The following is a 26584-nucleotide window of genomic DNA, read 5'->3' on the forward strand; positions in this document are numbered from 1 at the left end:
CCAAAGAGTAAGTACCATAAGGTAGATATGAGAATTTCCTTCTCTTTTGAGAGATAAGAGAAAGAAATATTTGTTGGGGTTTTCTTTCCTAGTGCGGTTAGTTAAGCTTATTTCATATTTTAATATGAAAAATTGTAGTAGACATGTTAAGTACTATTCATTAGCTCTTTGTAGGACTAAGGTCATACCTAGGGTTATATTTTTTTCAACTATAAATAATCGTCCATGCTGTGTAATTTGAGAAACGTGCAGAAAAATATCTTCCAAATCCCTAGGATTTAATCCCAAAAGAATATTACATTGCTCGAAATGTCAACATTTTCTAAACTATAAGTTTTTTTACAATGAAAATCTTAAGCAGAAATAATTTATTCCCTCCTAAACATCTCAGTTGAGTGGACATTTTTCCGTTAATCTCTGAATTACTCAACAGAAATTGATGGCTGAGGAGAGAGACACACTTTTTGTTGTTGTTCTTGAAGCACTGCACAGGACAGTAAGGTTGAGAAGATGATCTCACTAAGGCAGTTTGTGCCTGGAGTGTGTTCAGAGAGGGAAGTATGAAAAAGGGATGACAGCAAGGATGTCCCTGTTTAGTTACTTAATAGTTTGTTCTCAGTATTGCCCTTTTTGTAGCCCTGAAGTAGTTAGGAGAGAATTAATTCTTAGATAAACCAAAATCAGAGGACAAGGCAAAGAATAAATCATAGTAATTTATTAGCTTATTACTTTACTAGCATAAAAGAGAAACGATTCATAAATTGGTCCTATCTAACAAAGGCAAAAATAAGATTTACATAGAGAAAGGATTGAGGGGATATGGAAAATCTCAGAGAATTTGAAAACAAAGAACTTTGCCTTGTAAAAGCTGTTGATTAGTGTGAGAGGCTCACAAGGAGTGGAAGGGTCATCAAAGGAAAGGGTTTCCATTATTTATCAATTTCTTGAAAACCTTGAGAGTTTAACAGTGGATGTGACAGGCTGCCACTGTGTAATGTTGGCCAGTAGCTTTGTTAGTGTTTTCATCCTTTTTGTGCCACGTCTGCACCATTTTCTTATTAGAATTTTTCTTTATTTTTCCCGCATGAGTGTCCATTTTCCTGTGATGTTCCATTTACAGCAAGATTGGCACTGACAGATGTACCTCATGGATTTTATAAGGCACATGTCCATAGAAAGAGAGGAATTTAATTTTTCCAGACACAGAGCATTTGTGTCATTTGCAGAAAATATTTTAAAGCCAACAGATCGAAAAACTATTCATATAACAAACTAATTGATGTCTCCTGGGGAGATATCATTTCACTCAGTGACGGTGAAATAGTGGGAACCCTAGAAACTGTGCTTTCAGATAGGACATATTTTCATAGTTACATTATAAATAACTAATGCTGGTTATGGAGTAGGAACAGTTGTTGTTCTGTGAAAAGAAATAGTCTTTTCCTCTAGTTAAAGAATATATATAAAGTGCACAGATATTATCAACAATATAAGACTCATAAAACAGAAAAGTAGTCTGTTAATATTTTACTCATCCTTCATGTGTATTTGAAATTATAATGTAAATACACAAATTAATATTAATGGTAGCATTATTTGGATGACAGCAGTGATTGGGAGAGAGGTGTGGAAATAAATAATCATGTTGATGTTGGGTAACAAACTTCCTTAATTGTCTAGGTGGATCTCAAACATTAATAGGCATGTGAAACTCTTCATTATCATTCTAATATTATTCTAATTTTTAATTTCTCCACTGGCATCTAAGCTCTCTCCTCACTGCCTGGCTAAAATTTTTTAGGTCTGTCTGCATTCAGGAATCTATATTGTGACCAGAATCCTTGATGACTCTATTTCAGAAAGTTACACACAGTAAATAACCTAGTTAAACACAAATATTTCTGGACGAAGAAGAGAAAACATTATATAAATAACAAAAGTAAGAATTTTTGAACAAATTAATAGACATGTGATACAGAGCCTAGCCTTGTACTTGGCAAATAATAGACACTGGATGGAATAGTTCCAATAAAATAGCTTGTCTCAGTTTTTCCAAAAGCCAAATGGAAGTAAGTCTTGCCAGAGAATTAAGGGGATGTGCTCTAATAGGAGGGAGCGGGGTGTGGAGAGAAGCGTCCAGAGCTGCATCATTAGCTGGGAAGAGTGAACCCAAAAGAATGTCAGAGTACGACACTCCACACAATCAAGGCCCAGGTCAGTACCTCTTGGGGAGTCAGGCAAAAGGAGGTTGGGAGTTTTGGCAGGTGAGATGGAGAACAAAGGCTGTGGAGGCAAACTTGACCTTTGTCCTTGTTTGCTTACCCTCCATTTGTGGAAATGTTTCTGAGAGGATAAGACCCAGATAAATTAGAAGAATGAGAGGAATCTTCTTTTCTGAAAAGGGAGAAGATACACTCATCCTTACTGAAAAAAATGTGAAGATGGAAAAGAGGATTAAAATGATATTGTTTTCTCTGAAGAGGAAAAGAGAAAGGGAGCTAGTTAAATTTAAAGTTTGGATAAAGGATCATCTTAGAAAGTAGAAAAACTTAAAAAATCAAACTATGGGTCAAATAATTAAGTAGGTAAATTTTGTCTTTAAGATTCTCAGAATTAGCATTCTATTCTTTTTTCCAAATGATATTGCTTCTGTAATGACTGCTCTTGTGATTCACCAACAGTCGGTTCACAAGGGACTCAGATCTGTGGCTGTGGGAATGGAGCAGAAAGCTATTTTGCAGTATGTGCCAACAGCCTATTAGTAATTCTGAAATGTATGCTGTATTTGAATATTGCTATGAACTCCTGCATAAATAAGAATTATTTTTCGAGTATGTCTGATTCCAAGCACCTGAGATTTGTGCTGTACCAAAGAATCCCAAGCATGGTCACAGATCCTAGGGGTGATAGAATCGCCGTATTATAATACTGGACTCCCAGTTAAGAATCGCTGCAAAAGAGCGCAATCCATTGCTACTATGGTTTAAGATTCTGTAGCTCAAAGTGTGGGTCCACATAAAGATTAGAAGGCTGTGCTGTTTTAGGTTAATTGATGGACAAAGAGATGGAGAAACAAGAGCACAGACAAGGCAAGAAAAAGTTGAATAGCACACTTTTTAGAGGCTCTATGACAGTTTCAAGGTGCAGAAACGGGATGACATACTTTTCCCTTGCCAAAAGTTGGTTGTTGATTTGTCTCTATGCTTAAACAGTTGTTTCTCTGAAAAGACTATTCATTGAGGTTGGTTCTGGACAGCGAAAAACATGGGACAGCTAAATGAGCCTTTTGAAATGTGTATAAAGAGAGGGATGGAATTAATGCTATGAATATTAAAGGCTAGCTCATTGATTAATTTCAGGTTGTATTAACAAACAGACTAGGAGTGTTAACAGGAAAGAAACAGGTTTTAGAATATTGGTAGGAAAGTAAATTATTTAATCAAAATAAATAGATTCTATTTTGGTACAATCACAGTATTTAGCAGCAATTCTAATCTTCTTGATGTTGCAGTCTGGACCTTTCAGCTATCAGTATTGTCTGAAATTTTCTCTACATTTTAAAATATTAAAATCCAAATTGAGTTAAAATTCTATTGAAAGTGCATTAAATCATTCGTTTAAAAATTATGGAATACATGCTACGAGTTGCACAGTTTCTGTAGCAAGAAGGGATCTAACAAAGATAGAACAAATCTCATGTTCTTGGAATTTCCTAGTGACCCAAATGACCCTAAGAATATTAAGATATTCTTGAACTTCTGGAATGTCTCCATATATAGTATCGATGTGAATTCCTGATAATTTTAATAAAAACCACATGAAATAATTCCTTGAATGAAGAACATCAGTGCCTCTTCTCAGGGGAAGGGTGCTGCAGTTGGGGACTGAGGTGGGAAAACTAAAGAGAACATGCCACACTCCACCGTCTCTCTTAGAAGAGGAGCGAATCTTTAGACACGTGGTAGGTGGTTTCAACTTTGAAAAAAAGGGGAAGCAGAAAGTCAAACAACTTCAGTATCTAAAAATATTAAATGGGGAGCACATTCAGGACAATAGGAAAATATGTAAGGACCTAAAAGCAAGAGATCCAGAAGAGAGATTGCTAGAGAAAAACCAACAAGTGAACAACAACAGTGGGTGAAGAATTACTTTGAAAGTAAAGTAAGGGCTAGTTCAAAGGCCAGAGGAAAAGTCTGGAAAAGGAGGACTTACAAAGTTTACAATTGTGATTTTTCAGGCCTTTTGTGTAAGAATGCACTCAAAATTACAGTGAAATTTGAAACAAATGTGAAAATTAAAATGTTGAACCAACTGACAAAAATAGGCAGTAAAGAATATAGCTTAGTCTCAGTACATGGAGAACTCTGTTTCGTTTCTTCAGTTCACATTTGCATAATACTCTATAGATGCCAGACATAAGGGAATGTGAGGATATGTAAAATATAGCCTCTACAATGGAGAAGTTTCCAGAAACACAGAGGAGAAATATAAGCCTTCTGAAGTATCCAGTATGTATATTCTGAGACAGGGTGGGCAACAGGTGCTTGGAAATAACACAGGATCATAATCTCACATACTCTGGGTGGGTCAATGAAGATTTCCTTGAAGAACTTCTACCTGAGGAGAACCCTGAAGGACCAAGAGCCATTAGTCAGTTACAGGATGAGCCCTTGCAGAGGGGATAACATGTAGAAAATTTTAAGAACTGCAAGTAGTCAAGGTTAGTGGAACTTAAATTTTGAGGAAGAAGGGTGAGGACCTTGAAAGTGATGAGGTGGGGAAATAAGGAAGGTCCTCTCCATGAAGAGCTTTACAGGCAACAAAAAAGAGACTAATCTTTACGAAGCAACAGTCAACACTGGAGGAGGAGAAGGCTTGGAGAGGGAGCAAGATTTCACTTTGAGCGTACAGCATGTGACGTGTCTGTGGAGCATCCAACTGGTGGTGAATACTTAGCAATGATCTTCATGCGGCAATCCATCATACAAATGACAATCAATTGCACTGAGTGACATCTCCCTTGGAGAATATGGAGTAAGAAAAATAAAAACCAGAAAACAATAATGGAGAGGTCTCAAGACAGAATATCGGGGAAGAGCAGTATTTGACAGATGAACAGAGAATGAGGAGAGTGTGCAGGACACTAGAAAGGGAGATGTAGAGTTAGAAGGAATATCAGAGCGACGGCAGAGAATCCACTTGAAGAGGGACTGAACTTTAATTAGAAAAGTGTTGTGGAAATGCCACAAAATAGCTACAAAAATGTGCCACTGGCTTCAAAAGTGATATAGCTCTTGCAGACGTTAGAAAGCAGTGGGGGGTTGGCAGTGAAAATCAGGTTGCAGAGGCTTAAAGTTAAACTGAATAGGGGTAAGATGAGAAGGTGGAGACACTAATACCTTTTCAAAGGAACTAAAAACATAACGAAAAAAGGCACAGCCTGGAAGACTATATTCAGTGACATTACATGTCTTTTCAGCTTAAAGGACTTTGAGAGAAATGGGACCACAGTCAGTTAAGTGAAATAGAACATGAATGCATATGAGGATATTCCTTTTGTAAATAACTGGAATACAACATTTTCTCATACTATAGATAAAATAGTTGTACATCAAACCATCTATGAACTAAAAATAACAAATACCAACAGAAAAGAATAAGAAGACAAAGGAAAATCTCAGGATTCAGAGCTATGTTTTGTTGTCATTGGTGTTTGTTTGAATTCCAGGAGAAATGCATCTTACCCTTATAACAATCCTTTGACAGTAACAATTGAAGAGAATTCATGGTCTTAATTATCTGGATATGTCCTATATCCAAGGTTTGTCTTGGATAAAGACCGTTTAAGTACACATGAAATAACATCATGTTGTTTTCCTCTAACTTATTTGTAAACCCAATCCGTGTAATGAATTACAATCAACTAAATTCTTAAATTTTGAGGGGTGAAGATTATCCGAGAAAAAGATGGATTGTTTACTACAATCTGAATCCAGAAGGAATAATCTGCTGCTCATACACGTAAAATTCGGGAAGGCCATTGCAATTGTGGCAATATTGATTATCACGAGAAAGGAGAAAATAAATGTGGAGTAATTTGCTTGACTTTTATTTGCAGTCTTGTATTACAGAATTTGAATATCTACCTCCTCATTAAATCTCTTTGATGTTTTACATGCTGGCTGCGTAGAATTCAAAAGTCAGTGATGAGAAACCACACAGCAATAACAACTTTTATCCTGCTGGGACTGACAGATGACCCACTACTGCAAATCTTGATTTTTATCTTTCTATTTCTCACCTACTTGCTGAGTGTAACAGGGAATCTTGTTATTATCACTCTCACATTGGTGGACTCCCATCTTAAAACGCCTATGTACTTTTTGCTCAGAAATTTTTCCTTCTTAGAAGTTTCATTTACCACTGCCTGCATTCCTAGATTTCTGTACAGTATATCAACTGGGGACAATAAAATTACCTACAATGCTTGTATAAGTCAACTATTTTTTGTTATTCTCTTTGGAGCAACAGAGTTTTTTCTCCTGGCAGCCATGTCCTATGATCGGTACGTTGCTATCTGTAAACCCCTTCATTACATGACCATCATGAACAATAGGGTGTGCTCCTTATTAGTCATCTGCTGTTGGGTGTCTAGCTTGATGGTCATTCTCCCACCCCTTAGCCTGGTTCTCCAGCTGGAATTCTGTGACTCCAATGCCATTGACCATTTTGGCTGTGATGCGGCACCCCTCCTAAAGATCTCATGCTCAGACACCTGGGTAATAGAACCAATGATTACCCTTGTGGCTGTATTTGCACTCATCATCACCCTAGAGTGTGTGCTGCTGTCCTACACATACATCATCCGGACAATCCTGAGATTCCCTTCGGTCCAACAAAGAAGAAAGGCCTTTTCTACCTGCTCATCCCACATGATTGTGGTTTCCATCGCCTATGGAAGCTGCATCTTCATCTATGTCAAGCCCTCGGCAAAGGACCAGGTGGCCATAAATAAAGGAGTTGTGGTGCTCAGTAGTTCTGTTGCTCCCTTGTTGAACCCCTTCATTTACACCTTGAGGAATAAGCAAGTGAAGCAAGCTTTCAATGACTCCATAAAGAGGATTATATGTCTCTCAAACAAATAGAAGTTCTGATGAATCAGAGTAAATGAAAGAAAATTCCTCTAAATATTTATCTAAAGTTTCTAACTTATTTCATTATGTTGTGCCTATAATTTAGTTAGATTAACCTCCTCAAAGACATTCAATACTGCATCCTAGTCTCACCTTAATCAAATTCCTTCATCTTTCAAACAAATTCATACGTTGTATTTTCCCTCATTGTGAAACTACAAAATATATTTCTGAGTAATTAAACTTGTCTTCATTTGTGACCTAGTCTTTTCTTCAATGCTCTAGGGAAGGAAGGAAAGTAATAATATTTTAAAGTAGGTAAATTATATAGAAGATACATTATATAGTTGTAGTACTAACTTCTTTCTCCAAAACAGTTATCAAAATTAATATCATAAAGCTAAGAATAAAATAATAGAAAACAACAACAGCAATGATGTATTAAAAATAAATTTAAAAAATAAGGCATTCCAGGCCAATTAAAATAATAAAAACAACAACATGAAATTTGAAACATCAACGGGAGTTCGGGAATAATCAGAACTGAAGATAGGGAAACATCTTTACAATCACTGATAAGATGTATTAGCAATTTATTTACATTCATTAGAGAACTTCCATTCAAAGTCATACACATAAATAAAGCAAATTTAAACATAACTGCGCTTGTTATGGGCTACAAAGTCAGAATAGATGCATAAGAGTGAACTGGAAAACCAAATTTAAATACTGATGGAATAAGACAGCTATTCACATCAACACAAGGCTAACTGAATAATTGAGAGGATACCAAGGGTATCTAACAGGAAGTAATAGGAAAAAATAAGAAATTACAAAAGGGATTAAATACTGGAATTATAATCAAGGGGAAAATTGAAGACAAATCCTAACTTGAAGAACTTAGAGTTTGAAGCAAGTAACAGTGTGCTTGCCAATGAAAAAAGAAAAAGAAAAATAAAAGAAAGACAGAAAGAAAGAAAGAAAAAGAAATGAAAACGAACTTCCACTGATAATGCTCCCACGTTTTAAATTATTATCTTTGAAAGCAAATAATTACTTCTACTGGCTAACAGAAACGACAAAGAATTAATTTTTTAAAACTTTTTTAAAACATTACCTGCTATATTAAATTAAAAACTCAGGGACTACTTACTTTAGATTTTAAAAGTGGGCTTTGAAACAACAGTTAACATTCTTCAAATTATTTCTATTGGCATAATTTTGAAAATAACTGTCATTTTGAACCTCCAATCGTATGTGAAACTGCTTTCAAACTTTACTATTAAGGTCCTTACCAATCCTGTAAATATGTTTTTAGCTGTATCAAAATGTAGACAGAAGAAAATTGAGTAATATATCATAGGTAGCAAATAACGGAGACTGAATTCTGATTTCAAGTCACGTTCAATCCGCTGGAATACACTACCTTTCAAGCAGCTGTGTCATTTTTGTGGCAGAGGGATGGGAAAGGACCCTGTAATTGGATGCATAGAAGCTGATGGAGTAGTGGAGATCTCTCTCTGCAATAATATGCTCTTAGTTTATCGACGTGTCTGTTTATCTCTGTTTACTAAATTGCTTTATTGACACCAGAGAAAAAAATTGTTGTCTAAGTATTTCAGAATTTATGTAATGAATTTTATGTGCCATAATCTGTCTTATTGTAGCATATTGAAGATTTTATATTTTGATAAGGAGAAAGAAGATGAGGTGAAATTGCAGTTATCATCTCCCTGCCAAATTTGAAGCATATTCATTATCAACATGACCTCATGCAGCATTCGCCAAAGAGCTCTCATGTCCTGAAATCACTATAAGAAATACCTGAATAAAGAAATCTGCACAAGAGACTCTAAAATAGTCATTATCGAGACCAAAGTAGTTATGTGCCATTTAGTAATGTGTTTAATTTAATGTTAATAGTCATTGAATATAACTATTATATTTGATATATTTACTAAATAACTTTATGCTTAATTTAGATAATGTACTATTAAATTTATAAATTGAAACACGAAAAAGTTCAGGACATCAATATCTAAAATTGAAGAGACAGGAGTACGAGCCAAGAAACTGAGCCAAAGAGCATTACTCCAATCTTCTTGACATGCGGAGTTTAAAGTCTTATATCAACAAATAAATGAAAAAATAATAATAACTAGTAGTTAATATCTTAAACATTGAAATTTCACTCAGGATTGAAGAGTAGCATTCTTTTAAACTGGAGAAGAAAGATGCGCAGTGGTGGGAGTATTATAGTTTCAAATAAAAGAAAGCAAGCTGCTAATCCTGAGCAGCTGCACGGCCTTAGGGTTGTTTACTAGTGCTTTATTTTTTTCCTTGTGTGGGTATCATGTTTCTCTGATTATTTGTGATCCTTGTGGACTCATTGGTGTCTATAAATTTGAAGTAGGTACCTCTTCCAGTCTTTATAGACTGGCTTTGGCAGGAAAAACCCTTCACCAGCCCTCCGCCCAGAAGTTCTGGGCTCACCATCTGGTGGGTCCAAGGGTGGGCTTGCTGCTGAAGACCTCAAGTGGGCTGGCTTTCTGACTGGCTCAGGAGGTACGAAGGCCTGCTGCTTAGGTCCACAGGGTCTGACCTGGAGCCTGAGTCTCCATGGGAGTGACTGGAGCGTGTGTCCACTGATGTAGGACTGGCATCTGATTCCATTATGGCAAATCTGGGACCTGGGTCCACGGGGCAGATCTGGAACCTGTGCCCATGGGGGTAGCCTGAAGCTTGAATCTACTGGGGGCTGACCTGGTGTTGGGTTGGGCCTGGTTTCCTGAGTCTATGGGGGTCAGCCTGGTGCTGGAGTCTGCTAGGGTGGTCTGGCACCTATGTCCATGGGGACAGGACTGGTCTGGGAGTGTGGTGTTGGTCCTGGAGCCTGGGTCTATAGGGGGTAGGCCTAGAGCCTGGGTTTGCAAGATTTGGCCTGCTACTTGGGTGGGCTGGGAGCCTAAGTCTCCTGGGGCATTCCTGAAGCCTTGAAACGCAGGGAAGTTTTGGAGCTCAGGGCCTCAGGAGCCGTGTGGTTCTAGAGTGGCCTGAAGCCTAGAACTGTGGAGTCAGCCTGGTGCTGGGGCAGGCCTGAGGCTGGGGTTGTGAGAGCTGGTCTGGAGCCTGGGGCCTCAGGGGCTGGACTGGTGCTAGAGCAGGTGCCAACATGCAGCCTTGGGCTGGGGGGGCTGGCCTGGCACTGAAGTTCACTGGGGCTGGCGTCCCCAGTGATGTCAGTTGCTCACTTCACTCTCCTTGCCCCACAGGGAAATTTTTTCTCTCCATCTTGCACTACCTGGGCTTAGGGAAGGGTGACACAGGTCATGTGAGATTGTCCTTCCTACCCTCTTCCATATGCCTTTTCTTATATTTGTGCTCAATGCATGGGCTGTCGTCTCTAAGTTGGAACCCTTGGCTCTTGTGAAGGCATTTTTGTGCATGGACAGTTATTCAAATTTATGTTTCTGTGAGGGGATGAGGACAGGAAACTCCTATCGTACCATCTTGCTGATGTCATAGTTATGGTTACCTTTTGCTTTCTGTTTCCTGTCTTACCATCATTTTAATTTATCCCAGGAGTTTTAATGTCATTTATTTTTCTTTCTTTCCTCATTTAGTTTTAATTAAATATATTTTTGTTTGTTTCTGTTAACTTATTAACTCTACATTTAGCCATTTTCTTTGGTTGTAAAGCTAACTTTGGTTATGTAGTAAGGTGGTGTCCTCCTGGTCTTGCCACACTGATTATTTTAATTTTTCAGTTAGGTAATAATTTGAGAATATATATATATAAACTGTTTCTCATCAAACATTTACCCACTAGTTTTCGCCTCTATTGAGATTTTCTAACTCTATCATTCCTTCTATGCTTGCTAGTTCACGTTTTACCAAATGTGAAAGGGCTTTCTTTTGTTGTCTTTTATTTATTTACTCATTTTTATATCAGTAACACTTTTACATATTTTTTTCTTATTCTATGTGTTATAATACATTGTTCTATTTATCATCTGATTCTCAGTTTTTCAAGATGTATCCAACTGGAGCACCCTTAAGCTGGCACTGTGTCTTTTTGATAAGCTTCCATCACTTGAAAAACTACTCAATGTACTCAAGAAGTTTAATATTGCATCCTGTGTCAAATTCTGGATATTGTTTCCACATATAATTCAGTTACATGGGTTGATCCAGATTTTGACCAAAGGAACAAAAATGAATTTTGTGAAGAAGTAAAGCAAATTGACATTGCATGTCATTTGTGAAAACATTTACAAGCATGCAAATAAGAAAATGTGGCATTTAAATTTCTCAATAAGTTGCTATTTTATGAGGAAAACAAATGTGCACAGTTTAGCTTAAGGTAGTGATTTTTATATATTAAGAGTCTTGTTTTTTTGAGCTGCTATTCCTCCAGTAATGAGAATAAGCAGAAAATATTCAAACAATTTAAAAATGCATAAAATAACTTTGAAATATTGTTTTATAGTACAATACTTAGAATTAACATATTATACCAAGTATTTATTAATGGATCAAATATGTGCCATTAGTAGAAGTGGAAATATTCCAATTTTCACTTTAATAACTATTTTGCTTTAATTTGTTATTTGTGGAAAAAATTGCAGTGTTTTTTGAAATCCCATATGTGACTAGTTGTTATTCTAATCTTTTCTTTCCAAATAAAGGATGCTTTGTTGTAGGGAAATATGTGAGGGAGGCATTATATAGGGATAATTTTTAATCTTGTCTAGTTTGTATGAGAAAATAGGTATTACTCAAATATTGATTTTCCATGCTTATTAATCTGTAACATGATATAATTACACTGGGATATGAAGGTTAGAATCATATGTCTAGATTTTAGCATAGCTTTTCTTAGTTAAAATTATTGAAAAAAGATTATTATTGCATTTTCATAGTGCAAATGTCCTTGATCTCTTGATCTGGCAGGAGAAAACTTTATTCATCTGTAGTTTATAAATTATATTCTTTACACTTTTCTGAGATATTTACATGACTGATAAAAATTTGAAGCTTGTTTAAAATCTAAGACCATACGTTTTTCATTAAGATAGGTGCCTTTAGATAGCAGTGTTAACTGTAAAAATTCATTTTAATTCTCCTATATCTGGAAATTTACTTATGAACCTTCCCTCTTCTAATTAAACATTTTATTTAAAATAAATGTATTAAAATCTCTTTATAATGACTGAATAAAGGATTTTGATAAGCGTCCAGATTTAAAATCTAAAGCTTACCACATCTTTTCTAGGACTGTTTTATCTACTAATACTGTATTTAATTTTATACAGGCTTATATGATTTTTGTTAATTCACCCTTTTGCATGCAATCTGTATGTCACATTCTCATGCTTCCACCATTTTCTCTCTGCTAGCCTCAATTTTGGCTGCTTTACGGCTTGCCTTTCCGAGATGAGTGCAAAATCTGTCACTTTAGATGTCAACATTTGATTTTTCTCAGCTTTATGCTTAGGAGCCTATTACTTTGTGTTCTTGGATGAAGAGTTGGCACAATAAATTGAATATAAGTCCTCTCTGTCTTTGATTCCCTGTGATTTTTCTAAACTAAAAAGCACTATCACCAAATACATCAGCAGTGCAATCAACATTTTTCTTGTTAGTAATTCTACCTTCTCCTTTCACATTTCAATCTCCCTTCTGAACAAGACAGGGATTTCCACAAAGTGGGCTGACAATCACAAAGTTAGGGTTCTGAAGGCTCTCAGAGCTTCTAATCCAATCTAAACTTTTTTTATATTCCTCTCCAAAACTGCTTTGTTTTATTGAGGTAAAATTCACGTAACATAAAATTCACCATTTTAATAATTTTACAGTGTACAATTCAGTGGTTATTAGAACATTCACAAAGTTGAGCAGTCATCACCATTATCTAATTCTAGAACATTTTCATCACCTCAGAAAGAAACTCCATATCTATTAAGCAGTGACCTCAATTACTCCTTTCCTCTAGCCCCTGGCAACCATTAATCTGTTTTTTGTCTCCATGGATTTGCCTATTCTGGTCACTTATAAATTGAATCTTACAATATGTGTGACATTTTGTGTCTGACTTCTTTCACTTAGCACAATGGTTTCAAAGGCCATCCTTTTGTAGAATATACTGGTATTTCATTCCTTTTTATGGCTGAATAATACTCTATTGCATGGATTTTCCACATTTTGATTATCCATTCATTAGCTGATAGACATTTAGGTTGTTTCCAATTTTTGACTATTATGAATAATGCTGCTATGAAGATTCATGTGCACGTTTTTGTTTGAACCACAGCACATTTAGATATACTTTCTAATATTTAGAAGACCTGGTTGCCCCACTCACCTGCAATCCTGAGAGAGCTGACAATAGCCTTAGAGGCCAGAGGTCTACAGCAATTGTAAGCCCCTGAGCCTAGCAACCAACCACACTGGGAGTCTATTCACTCACAGAAAAACTGCAATAGGAATGTGCAGCCAACTGTGCTGGGGCTCCCCATGCCTGATAAAGTGACTGAAGGGACCATAGAAGCCACATGTAGTTGAGCATTATAACCAGCTGGGTAGGGGATAGCCTAGCCTCCTTGAGCACCTGCAGCAAGAGCAGCCCTACCACAACAGAGGGACACACATAGCTCATACAGGGGACACTCCTGGAACATTTGGAGCTGGTGATGAGAGGTCAACACACTGCTGGGCCTCATAAGGTATCTCTTACATAAGGCTACTTCTCCAAGTTCAGGAGAAGTAGCTGACCGACCCAATACATAGATATAAGCACAAAGAAAAAGACAAAATGATGAGACAGAAGAATACTTTCCAAGAAAGGGAACAGGACCAAATCGCAGAAAAAGAACTAAATGAAGCAGAGATATACAATCCACCTGACAAAAAGTACAAACTAATGATCATAAGGATGCTCATCGATTTTAGGAGAAGAATGGATGAACTCAGAACTTCAACAAAGAATTGGAAAATATAAAAAGGAAACAATCAGAAATGAAGAATACAATACTGGAAATGAAAAATTCACTACAGATACTTAGTAGCAGAGTAGATGATACAGAGGAATGGATCAACGAGCTGAATAAAAGACTAGAAGAAATCACCTAAGCTGAACAGAAAAAAGAATTAAACAGAATGAGGCCAGTCTAAGGGACCTCTGGGACAACATCGAGTGCACTAATATCCTTATTATAGGTGTCCCAGAAGGAGAAGAGAGAGCCAAAGGGGCAGAGAATCTATTTGAAGAAATAATAGCTGAAAACTTTCCTAACCTAAGGAAGGAAACAGGCACCCAGGTATAGGAAGCACAGAGAGCATCAAACAAGATAAACCCAAAGAGGCCCATACCAAGAAATATTATAATTAAAATGTCATGAAATTAAAGATAAACAGAGAATCCTAAAAGGTGCAAGAGAAAGACAATAAGTTACATACAAACGAAACCCTGTAAAGCTATCAACTGACTTCGCAGCTGAAAACTTACAGGCTAGAAGGGAGTGGCACAATATATTTAAAGTGCTGAAAGGAAAAATCCTACAGTCAAGAATGCTCTACCTGGCAAGGTTATCATTCAGAATGGAAGGAGGATAAAAGTTTCCCAGCAAAGCAAAAACTAAAGGAGTTTATCACCAAGAAATCAGCCTTACAAGAAATGCTGAATGGACTATTTAAGAGGAAAAGAGAAGACCACAAATAGGAAGAATAAAATTTTCAAAAAATAAATAAAGAAAATCACTACTAAAGGCAAAAATACAGTAAAGATAGCAGATCAACCACCTATGAAGCTAATAGAAAGATTGAAACATAAAAGTACTAAAATTATCTGTTTCTGTGGTAAGAGGGTAAGAGATACACACATACAAAACAGAGGTTAGATATGGTATCAAAAACATAAAATGTGGGAGGAGGGGAGTAAAAGAGTAGAGCTTTTAGCAAGAGGTCAAACTAAAGAGACCATCATCTTAATATACATTACTATATATGAAGGTTATTATATATGAAGCTCCTGATAATCACAAACCAGAAACCTATAATAAATACACAAAAAATTAAGAGATGAGAACCCAGCATAACATTAAAGAAAGCCATCAAACCACAAGAGAAGAGAGCAAGAGAAGAAGAAAGGAACAGAGAAGAACTACTAAAACAGCCAGAAAAAAAGTAACAAAATGGCAATGGGCACATTCTTATCAACAGCTACTTTAAATGTCAATGGACTAAGTCTCCAATAAAAAGGCATAGCGTGTCCGATCAGATAAAAAAACAAGACCCATGTATATGCTTCATACAAGAGACACACTTCAGACCTAACGACACTCACAAACTGAAAGTGAAAGGATGGAAAAAGATACTTCATGCAAATGGCAATGAAAAGAAAGCTAGGGTAAGAATACTTATATCAGACAAAATAGATTTTAAAACAAAAACTAAAATAAGAGACAAAGAAGGGCACTTCATAACAATAAAGGGAACAATCCAACAAGAGGATATAACACTTGCAAATATCTATGCACCCAACATAGGAACACCTAAATATATAAAGCAATTATTAACAGATTTAAAAGGAGAAATAGACAGCAACACAATATTAGTAGACTTTAGCACTCTACTTACACCAATGGAAAGATCATCCAAACAGAAGATCAATAAGGAAACATTGGCTTTAAAAGACATGTTAGACCAAATGGACTTAGTAGACATATGCAGAACATTCCATCCAAAAATCAGAATACATATTCTTTTTGAAAGCACATGGAAAATTCTCCAGGATAGATCACATATTAGGCCACAAAACAAGTCTCAATAAGTTTAAGAAGATTGAAATAAAACAAAGCATTCTTTTGTGATCATAACGGTATGAAAGTAGAAATCAACTACAGGAACAAAATCGGAAAAGACACAAATATGTGGAGATTAAACATCATGTTACTGAACAATGATGATATCAAAGGAGAAATCAAAAAATTCCTGGAAACAAATGAAAAGGAAAATGCAGCATGCCAAAATTTATGGGATATGGCAAAAGTGGTTCTAAAAAGGAAGTTTATAGCAATACAGGCTCACTTCAATAAATGAGAAAAACCTCAAATAAATGAACTAATGCTCTTCCTAAAGAAACTGGAAAAAGAAGAATAAACAAAAACCCTAATCAGTAGAAGGAAGGAAATAATAAAAATCAGAGCAGAAATAACAGAAAGAGATTAAAAAAGTAGAAAAAATCAATGAAATGAAGAACTGGTTCTTCAAAAAGATAAACAAAATTGACAAACTTTTAGCTAGACTCACCGAGAAAAAAGTGAGATGGCTCAAGTAAATAAAATCAGAAATAAAAGAGCAGAGAATACAATGGACACCTCAGAAATACAAAAGATTAAAAGAGAATACTACAAAAAGCTATATGTCAAAAAATTGGATAACCTCGAAGAAATGCATACATTCTTAGAACCATACAACCTTCTAAAACTGAATCAAGGAGAAATAAAGGGGCTGGCAGGGTGGGGCAGTGGTTAAGTTTGCAAGCTCTTCTTCGGTGGCCTGGGGTTCGCTGGTTCAGATCCTGGGTTTGGATCCTGGGTGCTGACATGGCACCGCTTGTCAAGCCATGCTGTGGCAGGCATCCCTTATATAAAGTAGAGGAAGATGGGCACAGATGTTAGCACAGGGCCAGTCTTCCTCAGCAAAAAGAGGAGGATTGGTGGTGGATGTTAGCTCAGGGTTGGTCTTCCTTGAAAACAAAAAAAAAGAGCAAATAGAGAATTTGAGTAGACCAATCACCAGAAAGGAGATTGAAACAGTAATCAAAAACCTCCTAAAAAATGAAAGTCCAGAGTCAGATGGCTTCCCTGGTTAATTATACCAAACATTCAAAGAAGGCTTAATACCTATCCTTCTCAAACTCTTCCAAAAAGTTGAAGAGGAGAAGCTTTTTAACTCATTCTATGAAGCCAACGTTACCCTGATACCAAAACCTGACAAGGATAACACACAAAAAAGAAAATTATAGGCTAATATCACTGATAAACATTGATGCAAAAATCCTCAATAAAATACTAGCAAATTGAACACAGCAAAGCATTAAAAGATCATGCACCATTATCAAGTGGAATTTATTGCAGGGATGGTTCAACATCTGTAAAGCAATCAACGGATACACCACATTAACAAAGTGAAGAATAAAATCACATGATTATCTCAATAGATGTAGAGAAAGCATTTGACAAGAGACAGCATCCATTTATGATAAAAATTCTGAATAGAATGGATAAAGAAGGAAAATACCTCAACATAATAAAGTCAATATATGACAAATTCATAGCTAATATCATTCTCAATGGAGAAATCTGAAAGCTGTCCTTCTAAGAACAGGAACCAGACAAGGATGCCCACTTTGACTACTCTTATTTAACATAGCATTGGAAGTGCTAGCCAGAGCAAGCAGGCAAGAAAAAGAAATAAAAGGGATCCAAATTGGAAAGGAAGAAGGAAAGCTGTCACTATTTGCAAATGACATGATTTTATACATAGAAAACCCTAAAGAGTTCACCAAAAAACTTTTAGAAATAATAAATGAATAAAGTAATGTTGCAGGATACAAAATCAACACATAAAAATAAGTTGTGTTTCTATACACTGATAGTGAAGTAGCAGAAACAGATATTAAAATACAATCCCATTTACAATTGCAACAAAAAGAATAAATTATCTAGGAATAAATTTAACCAAAAAGGTGAAAGATATGTACACTGAAAACAATAAAACATTGCCTAATGAAATTGAAGAAGACACAAAGAAATGGAAAGATATTCCATGTTCTTGGATTGGAAGAATTAGCATAGTTAAAATGTCCATACTTCCTAAAGCAATCTACAGATTCAAAACAATCCCTATCAAAGTTCCAACAACATTTTTCACAGAAACAGCACAAAGAATCCTAAAATTTATATAGAACACGACCCAAAATAGCCAAAGGAATTCTGAGAAAAACAGCAAAGCTGGAGGTATCACTGATTTCAAAATCCCTGATTTCAAAATATACTACAAATCCATAGTAACCAAAACAGCATGGTACCAGCACAAAATCTGACACATAGATCAATGGAACAGAACTAAGAGACCAATAATAATCCCACACATCTACAGACAGCTAATTTTTGACAAGGAGGGAAAGAACATACAATGGAGAAAAGAAATCTCTTCAATAAATGTTGTTAGGAAAACCAGACAGCCACATGCAAAAGAATGAATGTAGACCATTATCTTACACCATAAACAAAAATTAACTCAAAATAGAGTAAAAGATTGAATATAAGACCTGAAGCCATGAAACTTCTAGAAGAAAACATAGGCAATATGCTCTTTGACATTGGTCCTAGCAGCATATTTTCATACTTTCAGCATATTTCATGTCTCACCAGGCAAGGGAAACAATAGCAAAAATAAACAAATGGGACTACCTCAAACTAAAAAGCTTCTGCACAGTGAAAGAAACCATCAGCAAACCGAAAAGACAGCCTAATAATTGGGAGAAGATATTTGCAAACCATATATCTGATAAAGTCTTAATATCCAAAGTATATAAAGAACTCACACATCTCAACAAGAGAAACACTAACAACCCAATTAAAAAATGGGCAAAAGATCTGAACAGACATTTCTCCAAAGAAGATATATATATGGCCAACAGGCATATGAAACGATGTTCAACATCGCTAACTATCTGGTAAATGCAAATCAAAACTACAATGAGATATCACCTCATTCCCATCAGAATGGCTATAATTAACAAGACAGGAAATAACAAGTGTTGGAGGGGAGGTGGAGAAAAGGGAACTCTCATACACTGCTGGTGGGAGTGCAAACTTGTGCAGTCACTTTGGAAAACAGTACAGAGATTCCTCAAAAAATTAAGAATAGAACTGCCATATGATCCAGCTATTCCACTGCTGGGTATTTATCCAAAGGACATGAAAATGTGAATGCATAAAGATCTTTGCACTCCTGTGTTCTTTGCAGCATTATTCACAATAACCAAGTCTTGGAAGTAAGCTAGGTGTCCATCAAGAGATGACTGGATAAAGAAGATGTGGAATACAATGAAATACTACTCAGCCACAATAAAGGATGAAATCTTGCCATTTGTGACATTGAGGGCATTAAGCCAAGTGAAATCAGTCAGAGGGAATGTCAAATACTATGTGATCTCGCTCATAAATAGAAGATACAAGCAACAGCAAACACATAGAGACAGAGATTGGATTGGTGGTTCCCAGAGGCGAAGGAGGAGGGAGGAGGGCGAAAGGAGAGATTAGGGACATGTGTAGGGTGATGGATTTTAGTTAGTCTTTCAAGGGTGAACATGTTGTAGTCTACACAGAAATCAAAATTTAATGATGTACATCTGAAATTTATATAATGTTACAAACCAATTTTACTTCAATAAAAAAATCAAAATGTGAATAAATAAACCGTCAAAGAAATAGAAAATAAAATAAAATAAATTCAAGCCAAAGAAAAATTGAAAAAAGATAGACAAAATAACAAGTAAAAACTTCAATCAATGTATGATCATACTACTGATGGCTGGAAAACAAGACAACATACTCCCTAAGTTATAAGAATGAAAACAGGTGAAATCTTCCCACATGTTTTGTAACATCCAAGCTTTGTAAGAAAATACCACATAGTAGATATCAATAAAGTTTAATAATATTCTGACATTTGTGTATGAACATGAAATTCTAGAAACTCTTAATGAGTCAATTCTTGGATATTTAATAGCTTTCAGTCATTTTAAGTGAACTATTCACAAATGAAGAAATGTCTTTGTAATTTTAGCACAGCCCATAGTCCATCATGACTCCCCTTGTAAGACAAGCTAAGCCCACAACAAGAAGTCGTACAAGATTCTGAGACTGGTTGTGTTAGTCCAAAGCTGTTTTTTATAATATTTTTGCTATTTTAAACTTAAAAACAAATTCCACAAATAGTATGATACTCCATATGCCCTTTATCTAGAGTCATTGCTGTTTACATTTTGTATGATTTATTTTGTCATTCTCTCTTTCCCTCTCTCTCCATACATATACTTTATATATTATATATACTTTTTATATTTTATATATACAAATACTAATACTATAAAAATAAATATATATACACTTTTTCTGAACCATTTTATATAAGTTGGACATTGTGCCTCTTTATCTCTAACTTTTTCAGGGTATCTTTCCTAATAAGATCATAATATTCTGATCAAAATCAGAAAATCTGACATTGGTATATTATATAGTCCATAGTCCATAATACAATTTTATAAATTTCTTCAGTAACGTCCTTTGTATCTTTTTATTTCTTTCAGGTCCAGCATAATCCAGGATTACACACTGCATTTAGTTCTCATTTCTGTTTAGTTGTTTAATCTGGAACAGTTCTTCAGCCTATCTTTCACCTTATTGTCCTGAGGTTTTGGAAGAGAACAAGTTAATTGAGCTCATCTGATTTTTCTTCAAGGTGAAACTGAGGTTTTGATGTTTTTGCAGGAATAAAACAGAGGTGATGATAGATCCTTCCTAGGGTATATTATCAGCCATGTAATGTCGGTTTTCCCTGTGGTGATGGCAATTGATCGCTTGGTTAGTGTGATCTCTTCCAGATCTCTCTAGATTGCAAAGTTACTATTTTCTCCATAATAAGTAATTTCTTAGGAGATATCTTAAGACTACGTAAATATCCTGTTCCTCATGAAATTTTCATCCACTAGTTTTAGCATCCATTGATGATTTGCTAACTTAATCATTACTTCTATATTGATTAGCATATTTTACTGTGAAGACAATCTTTCTTTTCTCCTGTATATATTATTTATTGTAAGGCAGTGTTGACTCAAGTATTATTATTTTACTCAATAAGTTATAATCCATTAATATCATCATTTATTCTGACTTCCAAATTATCCAAATATGATGAGTGGGAGCCTCCTGTCTGTGTTTCTAATTTCTTTCTCTCACAGTGAGAAACTTCAGTGTCATTTTCTTCAATGCCCCACTTGCATAAGCCTAGAGTACACACAAAGAAATTATAGAATTGATAATCCACGTCACTGTGAAAAGCAAACCTAACATCCAGAATTCAATTTCTTTCACAATTTTTAAGTAAAATTTACATCTAGTGAAATGCACAAATCTTAAGCAACCAATTCAATGAGTTTCGACAAATGTAAACCACATTCCTATTATTTGTCAAGATCGATCAATTAATCAATTACAGGTTTCTACTTTGAGTTGTGTGTTTCTACTTTGAGTTTTACTTTTGGTTCGATTCCCAAAGGAAAAAAATTGTCAGTTGTAGGCACCTATATGCCAGGAGACGCCTGTTAAAAATTGCTTCAATGCTTTATGGCATAAAGCAAACATTTACTATGCTCACAGATTCTGTTGTCAGGAATTTATACAGAGAATTTATATGTAGAGAGTACAGCAGGTCTTTCTGCTCCATGATGTCTGGCACCTCATATGAAAGACTTGAAGACTGAGAAGTGGAGTCATCTTAAGACACCTTCATTCACGTGTCTGGCAGGTGAATCTGGCTGTCAGTTTGGGGCCTCAGTTTTTTGTGGGTTTTTTTTTTTTGGTATATACTCCTCTATGTTTTCTCTCCTTAGAGCCAGTTCAGGATTTTTCACAGCATGGTTGTGTTCAAAGGGTAAGTCTCTCAAAATAGAGGGATCTAGACAGGGATATATCATTTTTACTACCTAACCTTGGAGTCACATAGCATCAACTCTATAGATTGGGGTAGTCACTAGTTTCTGCCCAAATTAAAGGGGAGGAATTTAGACCCTACTTCTCCTTGGAAGGAATGCCAAAGTCACATTGTAAGAAGATGTTGGATGGGAGATATTGTTGTGTTACTGTCATTTAGGGAAATGCTATGTGCCAGAGAGGTGAAGGCAGAGTACATAACATTGTGGAGAATCAGAATTTGCCACGCCAAAATGTGTCTCCCTGGCGTGATTATTTTTAAGAACAAAAGACTCGGGAAGAAACTTTGACCTTCCTCCTAACTGCCTAGAAGAATTTAAGATAGAAGGCCTATCCCAGGAAGGAGCTGTCACCACAGATAACTCTAGGTGTGGTAGACAGAGAGGAACTTTGCTGGGCTCATTTTTATCAAAGTTCTCTCTCAGGTCCCATTGTCGATACATGGCCCAGCAAACTTTTTTCTACCAAACATTTAGTTTTCCATTTCCATGTAAATTGCCTTCCTCTCCATTGAAGTCCCAAACCTCTACTCCCAACACCCTCCTTTGTCTTTAGCTGAAGATGGTATATAAGGTGGTGGCTTCAGCCATTTTGTCAAGTTACTCAGTTTTTCTGGGTTTCTCCCATGTATACATGTTATTAAAATTTGTTTGATTTTCTCCTGTTCTGTCTCATGTCAGTTTATTTCTTAGACCAGCCAGAAGAGCCCAGAGGGGAGAGGAATAGTTCTTCCTCCCCTTTGATGTGTTGCTTTATTTCTTATTCAATGAGGCTGTACAGATAATGAAAAATTATGGGAAGTTTATTTAGCACACTACTCTACAGATTTATTTTCTCCAGTTATTCTAGGCAGCTTGACAGCAATAATCCTTGTCTTGGTATTTGAGAAATAGTCTGTCTTTTTAACTTTGCATGTATCTTTCTAAAAGTCCTTATCTTCTTATAATCTATTGTGAAGATTAGAGTCCACCAAAAATCTAGTAATAAATTTTAGTTGATCCATTCATGTTTCTTTTCCTATTGTCATTAAAGTTAATAGATAAATATTTTCAAGAATGTTGACTAGAGAAATGTAAGGTAAATGTGGACATAGACAAGAACAAATACCACTGGCACATATGGAAGATAATCTTGTGCTAACAGCTTAATCACCATTATGGTATAAACCGACTGGTATAATGGCATATACATTAGGACAACTATAGAGTTGTGGCATCTAGGTGTTCTAAGAGCTGACACTTGTAGTAAAAAAAAATTATAATAATTTCATGTTTCACTTTTGGAGGAAATGAAACACAATTTTATCTTTAAAGAAGCCAGTGGAATTTTGAGAAATTGATATTTGATATCATTTGCTGTGAGAAACTTGTACAGAATTAAAGACTAATAATTATATGACAGGTCATGAAATTCATAATATATTCCCAATTATTTAACATATTCATTGACATGTTCAAGAGATTAAACTTCCTTATATGTTCTTGAAGAAGATTGTGTGAGAAACCAACTACTTGTGTATTAAATCATATTTGATTTTCTACTGCAATTTTCAAATTTATCCAACATAAATACCAAAACAAAATCACACAAATGACATGTATGATTTATTTCAAAGAAAATTATAATTTCTTACTATGTCGACACTGACATTTCAAAAAATCACTTTACAAAATAATCCTCTACATTATTCTTTTAAGGAGTAAGGTGTCTTAGAGAATCTTAAGCATATTTAATGATGACAAAATTCAATTTATCTAAGAATTTTAAATAATATGGCTTTTAAGTAAAACCTGGCACATTTACTTAAATTATTTAAGATATAGCTCTCCAAGAACTTATATTATACAATTCTGTTAAAACTCTTCATTCATTTTATTCTAACATACTTTTACTTTTTTATTTTTTGAGGAAGATTAGCCCTGAGCTAACATCTGCTGCCAAACCTCCTCCTTTTGCTGGGGAAGATTGGCGCTGAGCTAACATCTGTGCCCATCCTCCTTCTTTTTATACATGGGATGCCTACTACAGCATGGCTTGATAAGTGGTGCTAGGTTCGGGCCCGGGATCCGAACCAGTGAACCCCAGGCCATAGAAGTGAGCAAGTGAACTCAGCCGCTTACACCACTGGGCCGGCCCCTCTAACATACTTTCAGAGAAAATAAATTTTCCATTTATATTTCTAACATAGGTTTAATTTTGAAGAACAATAAGTTAAAGTCAGAATGTAAAGAATGGGAAGAGTTCTAAGCTCGGGTAAGCTAAAGTGATCCAAATAACTAAATATTAGAGATCAATTTTTAAACTAGGACAGTGAAAATAATTTTTGTTCAATATCCCTTTTATGGTCTCATGTTAATTATTTCAATAAATAGTATTACTTGTCTGAAGAAGAAAATATCTTTCTAAATATAGCTTGGAAGGCTTCTTTAACTTTCTTGTTCCTCAGAGTATAAATGAATGGGTTCAACAAAGGGGCAATGGAAGTATTGAGCACAGCCACGCCTTTACTCAAAAAGACTCTTTCATTTGCTGATGGCTTTATGTAGATGAATATGCAACTACCATACGTGATGGAGACAACAATCATGTGAGAAGAGCAGGTGGAAAAGGCTTTCTTCTTTTGCTGAGCTGAAGGAAATTTTAGAATTGTCTTGATGATGTAAGAGTAAGAAAGGATTACTAGTAATAATGTGACAATGAGGGTCATCACAGCTAAGAAAAAAGCAATCAGTTCTAGTAAACGTGTGTCAGAGCAAGAAAGTTGCAAGACGGGAGAAATGTCACAAATGAAATGATCAATGATATTTGAAGCACAGAAATCAAGGTTAAGACCCAAAATCAGTGGAGGGAAAATGACCAAAAATCCAGTTACCCAAGAACTGAGTACAAGCTGATGACAAACTTTGCTGTTCATGATGGATGTATAATGCAAAGGTTTGCAGATGGCAACATAGCGGTCATAGGACATGGCGGCCAGAAGGAAAAATTCTGTAACCCCCAAGAATATGTAAAAAAATAACTGAGATATACAACCATTATAGGAAATAGTCTTTTTCCTTGTTACAATGGTGATTAGGAATCTGGGGATGCAAGAACTTGTGAATGAAATTTCCAGGAAAGAGAAATTACGGAGGAAGAAATACATTGGGGTCTTGAGATGAGAATCTAGTAGAGTTAGGGCAATGATGGTTACATTTCCTAGTATGCTCAGCATGTAATTTAGAAGTAAAAAGAAGAAAATTACAATCTGGAACTGGAAATTATCCGTCAGTCCCAGAAGGATAAACTCTATTTGCCTTGTATGGTTCTTCATTTCTCTTTTGTAATTTCAGTCAAATTCTAGAAATAAAAAGGTACAAAAATAAGAAGCTGTGTGAGAAGCTTTATATTCAAGAATTGATATATAAAAGGATTCATGTTCACAAACATACCCATTTACAAGATAATATTCCGTGGACGTTGAAGACGATGTAGAACTGTGCAACAGAAACTATTTTTAAAAAGCACTATAGAGATCAACTCAGTTTTGGAAATTGACCTGCAAAACCCATAATAGTTGGTTTTTTCACCCTTGCTTACAACTGCCAGTCAATCATAACTAATTCCAAATTTGTCCATTTGTTAAATGAATTAGATGAAATCTTGGTTCAGGATTCAAAAATAATTCATTCATTTTTGATTATTAACTTCACCAAAATAAAATTATGCCAGTACAATGAATTAAGACGTATAGTTAAATTATGCAACTTTAGATTTCATATTAAAATGACATTTAGATCTCCATTATAGCCTTTTATAACTTCTATATGAACTACTGATGAAGACACAGAAAAAGACAAAAAAAAAAAGTGTAGGTGTATAATACAACAAAATAAATACTAGTTGAATCTAGGAAAGAATTGGAACTGAACATAAGGCAGATATAACCATGTTTAAAAAAAATAATAATCTATTCAGGACTTCAACATTTTGCCACATGTAGTCGAGACCTTTAAGATTAAAAGAGAAAACACAGAAAATGAATTATGTTGCTTCACAGTCTCCACCCAGTTACAGATATCTAGAGTCTAAGCCTACTTTCCAGATGCAACTCTGTGAGAGTGAAAAATCACTGTTTTAAGACTGTTTAAGACTGTCTCACAGGCTTAAGATTAAAGTTTGAACAGGCCTTTTATTACTTACGAATAAATTTTTAAAGAATATCCAAGATAATAAATTGAAGCTATTATAAGAAGATAGTCCAGTAATGTGAACAGACAAAACAATTTTTTAAAGAGGAAAAAAATGTTTAGAATATATAATGGGAAACTTACCTTTCTCAAAAAGAAATGCAACTTCCATATTTAGATATGAGCTATATGTCATGGCATAGTTTAAGAGGGAAAAATAGAAAGCAATCTAAATATTTAAAAATAAGCAGTTCCTTAAATAATTTCATTCATTCTGATAGTTACATTTTGAAGTGAGGACATTGATGAATATATATTCTCACTAAAAATATTATAAATGTATTTTAGATACCAAATTACATGAAGGTATATACAAGCTGACCCATTTTTATCAATGTCCACATACGGTACATGCAGTTATGATTTCTGCAAATACATACAAAAATAACAGTAATTGAAAATAAAAGTACTCTTTCAGTGAGATATTAAATTATAGTGT

General features: G+C 35.3%; 2 protein-coding genes across 2 annotated transcripts; one reads left to right on the forward strand and one right to left on the reverse strand.

Annotated features, from left to right (window-relative positions):
- The first annotated feature begins 6203 nt into the window (after positions 1-6203).
- LOC124250108 (olfactory receptor 6C2-like) lies at positions 6204-7145 on the forward strand. The gene has a single exon (XM_046681890.1). The coding sequence runs from the start codon at positions 6207-6209 to the stop codon at positions 7143-7145; it is 939 nt and encodes a 312-aa protein (XP_046537846.1). The 5' UTR covers positions 6204-6206.
- A 17145-nt stretch (positions 7146-24290) lies between these two features.
- LOC124248527 (olfactory receptor 6C70) lies at positions 24291-25229 on the reverse strand. Its single transcript, XM_046678660.1, has one exon. The coding sequence runs from the start codon at positions 25227-25229 to the stop codon at positions 24291-24293; it is 939 nt and encodes a 312-aa protein (XP_046534616.1).
- Positions 25230-26584: the final 1355 nt, after the last annotated feature.

This window comes from Equus quagga, chromosome 1, assembly GCF_021613505.1.
Source record: "Equus quagga isolate Etosha38 chromosome 1, UCLA_HA_Equagga_1.0, whole genome shotgun sequence".
NCBI classification, from domain to species: domain Eukaryota; kingdom Metazoa; phylum Chordata; class Mammalia; order Perissodactyla; family Equidae; genus Equus; species Equus quagga.